General features: G+C 33.9%; 1 protein-coding gene across 4 annotated transcripts in view; it reads left to right on the forward strand.

The window, feature by feature from the left end:
* LOC141433965 (angiotensin-converting enzyme-like) overlaps positions 1-10,918 on the forward strand; it is a 203,296-nt gene extending 192,378 nt beyond the window's left edge. For all 4 annotated transcript variants that reach the window (XM_074096134.1, XM_074096135.1, XM_074096137.1 and 1 more), the window contains exons 6-14: positions 1,209-1,296; positions 4,817-4,957; positions 6,528-6,704; positions 7,700-7,797; positions 7,870-8,158; positions 8,420-8,576; positions 8,901-9,077; positions 9,166-9,279; positions 9,387-10,918. In XM_074096134.1, coding sequence (XP_073952235.1) covers positions 1,209-1,296; positions 4,817-4,957; positions 6,528-6,704; positions 7,700-7,797; positions 7,870-8,158; positions 8,420-8,576; positions 8,901-9,077; positions 9,166-9,279; positions 9,387-9,927 — 1,782 coding nt within the window. In that variant the 3' untranslated portion in view covers positions 9,928-10,918. The remainder of the gene's footprint in view (positions 1-1,208; positions 1,297-4,816; positions 4,958-6,527; positions 6,705-7,699; positions 7,798-7,869; positions 8,159-8,419; positions 8,577-8,900; positions 9,078-9,165; positions 9,280-9,386) is intronic.
* Positions 10,919-11,300: the final 382 nt, after the last annotated feature.

Consider the following 11,300-nt stretch of genomic DNA (forward strand, 5'->3'; position numbering starts at 1 on the left):
TAGAGCTACGGAGTAAAAGGCCAGTTGCTGAAAATAATCAAATACACGTGCCGGATAGTCTTGATGATTCTACAATATTTTTCATTCCATGCAACGTTTCTTCGAATAAAGTGGAATATCTCTACAGATGATTGGATTAGTTGGATCGAACGCCTATGTACTCGTAAATGAACGTCATCTCAAAAGAATGATTACGCTTTGAATCAAACATTCCGATTAAAATTTACTTGTGGTTTTCAAACTTAGTCAGACTAAAACGATAACCGGTTGAAATGTTGTGGTCCAGTTTTAAGGAGCTATGTTCTTTATTTAAATAATTACTTTGCTCACCCGTGACTTGACGATAGCTACGTCTACTCAAAGAATGTGTACCTACCTATTGATGCAGTTCCTCCACTTCCTTACTGTAAAAGCTGGTTCACACATATTAAGTTATCAAGTAGTTAACTAAATTTTAACTTAAATTTATACGACTTAAAGCGTGTAAACAATTAATTTAGTGATAAGTTATAAAGTAACTAAACGTGCAAGTGAACAAGTAAATTAGAATTTTGACTATTTTTCGGTTAAGTTGGTGGGCGTGAATTATCACTTGACACGATGGAATAGGCACAATTTAGTTGAAAATTAGTTAAGTGTATAAGTTTGGCGGAGCGGTCGAGTTCGTAATTTGTTGTGTTTGAAGAAGAGAAAAGAACAAGATCAAAGTGCTCAGAAGACACACTACAGTGAAGATTATTGAAGAATATATAAAGCGCAATTGTTTATGGAACATCCCTGACTATTTCATCTTTCAATTCATATAAAACCTCACTTAATACGAATTTAATTAATACTGAATTAATGACATCAAGGCGCTGTTGGTCGTCCATTTCGGGCTAACTAAAGAATTTAGCTAATGCGAACGTGTACGTTTACTTAAAATTAAGTCGCTTAAAATAGAGTTATTTAGTTAACTACTTGATAACTAAATACGTCTGAACCAGCCTTAAGACCACACACATATCACACGGACATAATTAAATATCACCCATCACCAACCACACTATTGTGACACAAATGATTTGCGTGTGTTGTTCACAATGTGGAGGTGGTAAAGCTGCATGCACACATATTTGTTGCATAGTGAGCAAAGTATTTGTTTATAAACCAGTAAGTAAGTAACGCTTGATTCAATGAACTTTTATTTCATTAAGTTTCGTTTTCAGCTGGTGTCGTTCGGAGATACTGCTATGAACAAACTACGTTTCGCCACCGACTACGATTGTGGAACTTCAACAAACTGCACCCTGAGAGGTAAGGGTTATTACTTTTTTATATCTCATTTCAACATATCAAATTATTTCATTGGGCTAGAAAGAGAAACTCATTTCAAATGACAAAAGGTTATTGAACTAACGCAATTTGGTAGAGTTGAGTTATTTTTTATTTTTATATTATTTGAATATGTAATACTTAACATCTAAATAACTTTGTAACACAAGTAGTATATTATATTGGATATAACTTTCTAAACAGTTAATAGATTTGAAAAATATGGCCAAATTTCATTGAAACTTTTAACAAACGTAAATATAATTATAAAAATCAAATGAATCCTCGAATGTTTGAGAAAAAATGTAAGTCGCTTCGAATTTTGAAATTACACAAAACTTTTAACAGCTTCGTTCTTAAGACGAATGGCCGCGTAAAAAGTTAATTTCTCATCCCTCGTAAGAGCAATTTTATTCTTAAAAAAAACACGAAGTGAAGATTTATGCTGGCTGTAAAAAATGTTAAACGCTTCAGGATGTAAGTGTTCTTAGTCGTTTAAGATAACTTTTCAATGGCCGAACTCTTCAACAAAATGTCGCCAGATGGCTCGTCGCATTTAAGGAGATTGTTAGGATACCTACGAAGCTTCTTGTTAAATCTTGTTTTTCGGCTTTTCAGTTTATTTCCGTCAGTATTGAAGTTTTTATGAATTTGAACATAAAGAAGTTTTTTGAACATGTCGAGCTAAACTCGATTTAAGACGTGAGTTATCCGTTACAATATCATTTAATATTTTTATGAATTGCAATAATAATACCCTTACACAGTAAATTTTACGATACGAATTTTTTGATAGTTGTATGACGGAATGTCAGCGTGACCGCGAAAAGGTTTTACCCTTAAACACGATTCAATGTCTTCGTCTCTATGTATCATGGGCTGTGTAATAAGTACACAACTAAATCAATCTAGATCAAGAGCTTATAAAAAACCTTCGATAGTCTTGAAAAATCATGATTCAAAAATTGTTAAAGGTTTGTATCAAAAGATTTCTGCAACAACAAGCGTGCAAATATGTAACTTTTGTGGGAGACGATGTTTTTAAGTGGGTGTATTGAACTTGCTAATGACCTTTTTAATTCCTTTTATAAGAATCATTTATGACATAGGTAACGTTAATCTCAAGAGATCCTATCCATCTGCTCAAGTAGGGCGAGGCATAATGCGGGCGGGATCTTTTATAAATGTTATTGCGCAACTCTAATTTTCGACGCCAGCTCCAGCCGCCCATTACGCAGGTCAGAACAACGTTGATGCCAAAAGCTAATAACGTTACTACGAGAAAGTTAGCAGTAACGGGTTACGGGTTAAAAGGAATGGAAGGAAGGGTTTTCTTTCTCTACTGAGATTGAAGATATAACACTGATTAAAATGTAAAAAGTGTGTGAGGGCTCCAAAAAATATAAATCAAGGCCGCTTTCCGAAATAAATTATAATTTGGTTAGACCTTGATACACTAGTGGCTCCATTGGAGTTGCACACTTCGCGAGGTTTATTCAAAAAGGCTGAGATAAATAAAAATAAAAGAATATTTATTCACAAAGCCAAAAATATAACAAAGTAAAATACAATGAAAGAAACAGATAAAACATAATTTGTGAAGAGGTAAAGGACTCAGCAGAGGTACTGGTTTTCAGTCCTCACCTTGAAGAAGGAAATGGTAGTGTGGCTGACAATAAGCAAAACACTACCTAAAACATAATAAAAGAAAAGAAAAAACAATTCAATACCTACTACCCACCTATTTTAGTACAGTAAATAGGTACATTTACATCTATATATATAAAACAAAGTCGCGTTAGTTACACCATTTATAACTCAAGAACAGCTGGAACAATTTTTATGATTTTTGTGTTTTTGAATTTGTATTTTTCAAGAATAGGATAATAAGTATTAAGAACATTGGAAAATTAACGAAAAAAATAAAGAAAAGAAAAAAAAAATTCCGATTCAAATTAATAAAGGTTTTGAATCGAAAATATATATCCACTATAATCGGATAATGGCGTGTTTGTTAAAAAAGAAAAAACGGGATATTATGATGTTTTTTGGAAATTTACCTTAGCACTAAGTCTCCGACGTAGCTTGAAGAATGTGCAAGTTGAAGTGGCAATGGGCGGGCCAAATCAATCGAGGAACAGATAACCATTGAGGGAAAAAAGTCCTCTAGTGACGACCACGATAAGGAAGACGAAGCGTTAGGAGGCCTCCCATGAGTAAACTGACGACATCGCGAGACTAAGACGTGATTCTAAGGGGTTGGCCTTTGTTCAACAGTGGAAGTCTTCGTGGATGATATTTTCACGTGATTGTTTCTTTCATTACCTTCTTGTGAGAGGGTGGGATCCCATTGAACATTTCTGCCAAAGAACTAGAGGGTTTATTGTCTAAAATACTTGGAATTACAATCGTTTTCACCACTTCCTTCTGCCACACGATACAGGATGGGGGTAGAAAGAGGTGGTGAATGCGATTGCGAATGTCAGCGCGTTAGGCAATACGGCCTCAGGTCTTAAGTAGATAGTGAGGGTATGTGCCACTGTTAAAAAAATAATGTCATTGAAAATTTCAAACGACGTAGCGTTTGCACATCACATCTTTGTATCATTTCCATGTGCACGTTCAGAGTTACGTGCACGCAGTAAACAAAAAATTAATGTCAGTCGTATGAAAAAACTCTTCCTTTTGTTCTTATTATCCTTGTTAGGATGATTTGTAGGCTCATAAACGCACGCAAAGGCATTTCTCGCAGTATTACACACCTTCTGTTATGAACGGTGCGCAGTGTGAACACTCCATTTGTTCAGTGCCGTGCTTGCATGCGTTAATATTGTGTTTATGTCGTATGTGGTAACCAAATTATTGTAATAAAATCTGTATTCACGTCCTACTCTTATATTATACGAAAAAATAAACGATAGAAGAGAATTTTATTCCTTAGCAGTCCACATGGTGTTGTTTGAAACAAATGATTAAGTAACCATCACCATCATCATCATATCAGTCATAGGACGTCCACTGTTGGACGGCCTCCCCCATAGACCTCCAGTTGCCTCGGTTGGAAGCGGCTTGCACCGTGACTTTAAACAGGTCATCCGTCCATCTCGTTAATGATCAATAACATCTTCAAATTAAATATTAGGTCTTCTTAAATTTTATAATAATAATATATAATCTTTTTTTAATTCAGACAACAAGGATCCATATATTATTAGTGGTTTACCTACTTATAACTGTGTTAGTATATAGTATAAGTACATAATATGTTAGTACGCTCTTGTTGGTGGAGTAATTGCCACTCCGAACGGTCTTCGGTCAGCTGTTTGACTTCCTGATACGACACGACACCGACTTTTTCCTCCATCTGGTGAAAATAAGGCCAATTTTAGTCTTCCTCTACCTGCTTGAATATTTACTTACTTATAACTTACTACTTTTAAAAATTCATAAATGATATTGAATTTCTTTGTTTTGTTCATTAATTTTGTATTATTCTTGACAGAACTACACAACAGTTTGGCAAAACAGCACGACGAGGCTACATTGCGTCGGATGAAAGAATCTTGGGAAAAAAAGCTTCCCAATCTAAATGATTATCTTGTGCAAATACTGCCGTTGCTGCGAAACGCTTCCAAAGAAAACAGTGAGTTATTTAAATTATACTTCCTTAAACAGAGTTAACATTCGCAATATTTTTAAAAGAATTTTGTTGTCCTTTTAATTTTGCTCTAAGAAAAATTCTGTCGTATTTATTTCAACAAGTGTTAGGTGTTTGATGTTATTTTAAGTAATTATAGATCTGTTTATCAAATTATGATTATGAAATGTGAGCTTTCCTCGTTCATGTCAACCACTTAGTTCATTGTAAGTTGGTAGTCTGAGCTTCTATGGCTTTTAATTGGTAGGTACAGTAAGTTGCAGCAAAACGTGACCCGACTGCGGTTTATACGTACTATATCGTAGGGGTCACCTTTTTCTGCAGCTGACTGTATATTCCATACCTACCTCTTCTTCGTCGTTAGTTTTTCATAATTCCCATTTTTTAATCCTCTTTTATTCGTTTCATCCCATTTAAGACTCACCGCGCGGTCTTCTTAGTCATCCCTTAAAATAAATCAAATTAATCAGATTGATTAAAAATGTTCATAATCATGAATTAGACATATTAGGTACAGTACAGAATATAATAATAAAAATACTTTTATTTCGCAGATTACCACCATCTTGCTCGCTAATCCTGCCGTGAAACAGCAGTGCTTGCACTGTTGTGTTTCGGCGTGGAGAGTAAGACAGCCGGTGAAATTACTGGCACTTGAGGTATCCCATCTTAGGCCTCTAGGTTGGCAACGCATCTGCAATACCCCTAGTGTTGCAGATGTTTATGGGCGGTGGTGATCTCTTACCATCAGGAGACCATTGCTCGTTTGCCATCCGGTCAAATAAAAAAAAAAAAAGATTATCCATATCATGTTAGTAACAATGAAAATCTTATTGCCTATGTTAGTATGAACAAATTGTTCGTATTATATCTAAAACTTACACACTAACTAATTGGCAAATGCCTGGAGCTCCATCTCTGTAAGAATGGACCATCCACTCTATTTGCGACAGTTACCACGAGGGTGTTAGTGCTGCGCGCACACGTTGTAGGATCGATGCTACGCTTTATATAAATATTGATACTTTTCTTTTCTTTAAGTTTTAATTGTATCACTGTTTCCATAATGTGTACACATAGTTTGAATTGTAAATGATCCTATGCCTTAATTATTCTCATTACTGCATGTTTACAATTTGTTTTGTGTGCCAATGTTAATAAATAAAAAATAAAATGGCGTGAAAATCGTCGGTTCACGCGTCCGCGAACATCCCTGAGGCGCTGCAATGGCGCGGCAACCCTAACAACATCCTGAACGCATTATTTATATTGGACGCGTATAGAGCACTGAAAGTTGTAGACTTAGATATAGACAGTAATCTTTGATTATCTTTAATGAGCTCTCGATATTTCGACGCAGTTGTATGCATCGTAATCATGATCGTAAATCATCAAAAACTCTTCCTGTCATATATATTTATTTAATATACATGTTACTAAATATTACTACTACTAACACATACATTTTTGTCTAGTACTCAACACACAAGTAGTTTTGGTTAGTTTACTAGGGGCTGTTCTGTCTGATAATTAATTCCATTAAATTTGGTCACAGGCTACAGTACGGTAGAAGAGTACTGGAACTCACTTGGCGAATACGAAGGTGCTATATTAAAGGCACGAGAGATTTGGGACCGTGTGAAGCCACTCTATGAGAAATTGCACAAATATGTTGCACTCAGACTTAAAGGCACCGATGCAGTTGGAAAGCCTTTACCTGTATATTTGTTAAGTAAGTCAAATCCTATATTTACGTAAATAAAGAAGGAAACTTTGCAGCCGGACGGACGAAACGACTTTGCACAAAGTCTGTCAAATCGCTGCTACCATTTTTTCCAAAGCAGCTAGCTGTGCTTGCGTGTTGTGGTCCGTCGTGGTGGGTAAAATATCCAGTGAAATTTCTATAACATGAGGTATTCTACCTTAGCTGCCTAGGCTGGCAACGCATCGGCAAACCTCTGACGTTGCAGGTCTCCGTCCGTGGTGTTGCTTACTTACCATCAAGTGACTCATTTTTTTATTTGCCACCCTATTTTATCTATTTCATAAAAAAATCTGCTTATTTTTATGTAGTGAATAATAATTTGGTTAGTATGGTTTTACGTATTATTTTGTACAGTAAAGAGTTTACATACATACATACAAATGGTACTACTGAACCAATTTTAAAAATTATTTCGCTAGTGAATGATACATTAACTTAACTACACTGGAATCCAAGTTACTTTTTGTTCCGGGAATTTGCAGAATTCACTCGGCACGTAATCGGAGGTTGTAGACAATAGCGAATACCTACTCTACCTACAATCTTGGTTAATTTACTTTTAACTAAAAATATGCACGGTTAAACATAACTATTCGATTTACACAAAGATGAAAAATTATACTTTACTTAACAGTTATGCGGTCTTCAAAACACGACCAAATGATATATTTTTTTAATTGAATCGAGTGGAAAAGTTGAATAGTATATAATTATTTGATAAAAATATTGACGTCATTATAGAAAATTGTCAAAGAAAAGCTATACGAGAATGAAAAGGAACATTCGCCCGAAACTTATTCAAAATTAACGACCCACTGGGCTTTAAATTGTGGAACTAGCAAATAGAAAGGCACAATGCCAAAGAATTAAAATATTTTAAGAGTTGAGCTTGGCATTTACGCTAATGCCGGAGGCACTAATATTTACCCACTTTTATGACAATAACAAACATTTTGTTTTAGGATCGCTTACCGGAGACGACTGGTCAAATGTGATAGAAAGTTTATTACCTAAGCATGCTGATATTTACCAAAAAGTCTATGCAAATCTTCAGTTAAAGGTAAATTGCGCATTTTCATTACGTTGCTGAATTTTAATAGTATGACAAAAATAACCCTTTTACTTCTTACAGGATCTTGGTGGTTTGAATGCGTTTCACGAGGCGTCAAAGCTTCTAGAAGATTTAAATATGCCAGCAGTTGAACCATATACTTGGGACAAATCTATATTCAATAGCAGCTGTCCACCTGTACTAGTAGATTGGTGTAAACCTAATAAGTTAAGGGTTGTATCGTGCAAAGACGTCACCATCAGCAATTATATTGACGCCCACGATGTCGTCATGAAAATCAAGTACAAAGAAATAGCTGCTTTGCATAGCAACAATACTTACACATTAAGAGAAGCTAACCGTTATTCAGGTGATTATCCTAATTTCAAATTAATTAGAATAATGTGGGACTCAGATATGTTATGTCGTATTGAACTACAATGGTTGATAGTTTATACATATATATTGAAATTGATATCGAATATTATTTCTGTCGTGTTTTGGAGCAAAACCATTGTTTCACTGAAAATATTTCATTAACACTTATGTGAACTTACTGTACCTATTGTAGAAAAATTACACCCTGAAATTGTATTCTCATATTAATCGTAATATAATTCTTTTATTTTAGCTATTTACGAAGCCATACCGGGATTTGCATCTCTATTGGCTTTAAACCCTCATGCTTTGAATCGATCAGGATTATATCCGATTGAGAGATTTAACTACAATCCAAATTATCACCGTTTGGTTTTGCAATTAATAACAGCTTTGCGTGATCTCCCAAGGCAAGTACTAATTAGATCATTTAAAACATGTGTAATGTTGTTTATTTTCTTTTTTTTTACTATTTCGATGAAACGAGCAAAATTATTGTTAAGAGTGAAACTTCAGTTTTTGTGATCAGAAAAATACTTTGATATATTAACTATTTCTTGCTTGAACATGAAGCTACCGTGAGACTCACTCATATTAAAATATATACGTGAGTTATCCGGGTCAATATATTTAATATTTCTTGCTTTCTCCATAGTAAAAAACTAAGTATATCAATGTCTATTTGGTAAATAATTCTTTATTGTTATTACACTCACGTATTATTTTGTTTTCAGGCTGAATTTTTTTATGGCTGCTGACGAATGGAGACTACAATATTTAAAAGAAACCGTTATGTCATCGGGAGGCGTCAGTGGTTGGAGTGATTTTAGGAGAAATTTCTCTCTTTTAGAAACATCTGATGCTGATATCCTTGGTCATTCTTACATAGTACACAACAAGCCATTAATCGGGTAAAATGTCATTCATATGTTTTTTTTTGTTATTAGTGACTGTAAAAATATCGTGAAACTTTAAAGATATTTTATTTATTTTTTTCAGAAAATTTATGGGTCTTATTTTGAAATATCAAATATATCAGTCGTTTGCAGAAGAACTAATATCAGATGAATCTGATTTGATAAAACATATTTCAGAAAATAACGATCGTTTGCTGTAAGTATTCTTAGATGGTTAAATAGAACTAAACTGATGAAAATTTAAGTTTTATGTGAAATATGTATAAAATATTACTGTTGATTAGATTCATTGTGTTTTTACAGATTTACCATGTCTCAAGGGTACGGTTCCAACTGGCCTGAAATGGTTAGTGATCTATTAGCTAAACGAGAAAATGGACTAGAATATACAGGACTTACAGACTACTACAGGCTACTAGATGAGTATTTAGATAATCAATTAGATCCTTCCGTTGAAATCACTGATTCTGATTATGTGGAACCTATCATCACAGAACCAGAAGTGGTAGATAATGAAATCCCTGTCAAGTCTGAAACACTTGACGAAAAACCTAAAACACATGAAGATATTAATGAAAATGTTATAGACACAGGTGATGAAGGAATTGTTAAGGCGGGTGGTGAAACATCAACTGTGGGAGTATTAGAAATAAAAAATCCTGTTGCGTCTGGGGACCAAGGTAAAGGAGAAATAAATGTAAAAGAAGCGTCGTACAATGCTTACTGGTGGATCGGAGTAGGTGTTGCGGTAGCTATTGTAGTATTACTAATAGCTATAATTACGAGAAAGCGACAAAATCATAAAAAACAGTTGGACAGGCAAAGAAGAGAAACCCATGCCTGATTTGAGGAATATCGGTTCTAGAACAAGAACCGATACAATTTGCTAGGTACAGTGACTAAACTTAGTGAATTTGTGCCAATGCAATTCGTTTTAAAAGTGTTGGGTTCAAAAGATGTTTAGTGTACAAGTCTTAAGTTCTATTTATTGTGCTTGGTTGATAAAGTGAATACTTACGTTTAATAATCTGTTTACTTTAAATGTTTGTTAGCAATAGTATGTACTACTTCTAGCATTAACCTGAGGTGCTGTAAATGTATAAAATTATGCCCATTGTTTTCTTCTTTGAGTTAATTTTAACAAACCCCTTTCTATACTTTGTAATAAATAAAAATATAGGATGTCTAGTTAGTAAAATGAAGATAATATTTTTGTACATATCACATTTTGCAAAAATAGTCTAAATGTTACCAAGAGTGTCTATGATAATTTGTACATTATAGTTAAGTGTAATTTCGCTGTGCCTTAAGCGTCTCAATTTCTAATGAGTACTCTGTATAGAATAAAATAAAATACTTAAGATGAGAAGAAAATTTGTAAAATGCCTTCGGGTTGTTATTTTAAGAAGTTTCTGTGACTAAAACACGCATGTCAGACCAATGAAAAAGCAGAAGTAGGTAATTTTTTGTTAAATGAAACAGTTAATCGTCTGATTATTGATATAATGATAATAATAATTTGATATTTATTTCTAGGTTTAACTTTTCAATGCAAATAATTTCGTATACCTAATTGCTTAACTTACTTTGAGTAATAAATTTAAAAAATACTATATCGTTGTTGAACGAAATAATTAAAGAAAACCTTATTGATTAAATTTGCATGACAATGAGTTTTTAAATTGTTTCCAAATACTTTTATTTTATTATGAACATGAAATGCTCACTTGTTATTTTTTCATTAACAATAGCATCAATTTTATCTTTACCGTTGCAATAAAGCTAACACTGAGCGATTGAGGAAGGAAATAATAAATGTTTAAAACATGGAGAAAGTTTTTTCTTTACCCATAAAACTGTAAGTACTTTGGTATTAGGAAGTTATAATACCAAATAAGAACCCCCGGGACATTAGATTTACGATTCACCTATAAAAGTGGACTCACCTGAATTGCTATGGAAATTTACGGTAGGAAAAACAAAAAGTAGGAAACTGCTTTGACACAACTAGTTGACCAATAGTCCAATATTGGACCAGTGCCAAGTAGGTTCGGAAATACCTTCTAAGATAATGTAAGAGAATGTTACAGAATTCAGATTCAAGGATTTCACTTTGGCTGAATGGTGATTACGATTTAATGATCAAAGAAATGCCGTCCATCATTGTTTTAATTTCATCGCTCTTTGTTCTTCAGATAAACTCCTTACATCTTATTA

The sequence above is a fragment of the Choristoneura fumiferana genome, chromosome 13, assembly GCF_025370935.1.
Source record: "Choristoneura fumiferana chromosome 13, NRCan_CFum_1, whole genome shotgun sequence".
Lineage (NCBI taxonomy): Eukaryota > Metazoa > Arthropoda > Insecta > Lepidoptera > Tortricidae > Choristoneura > Choristoneura fumiferana.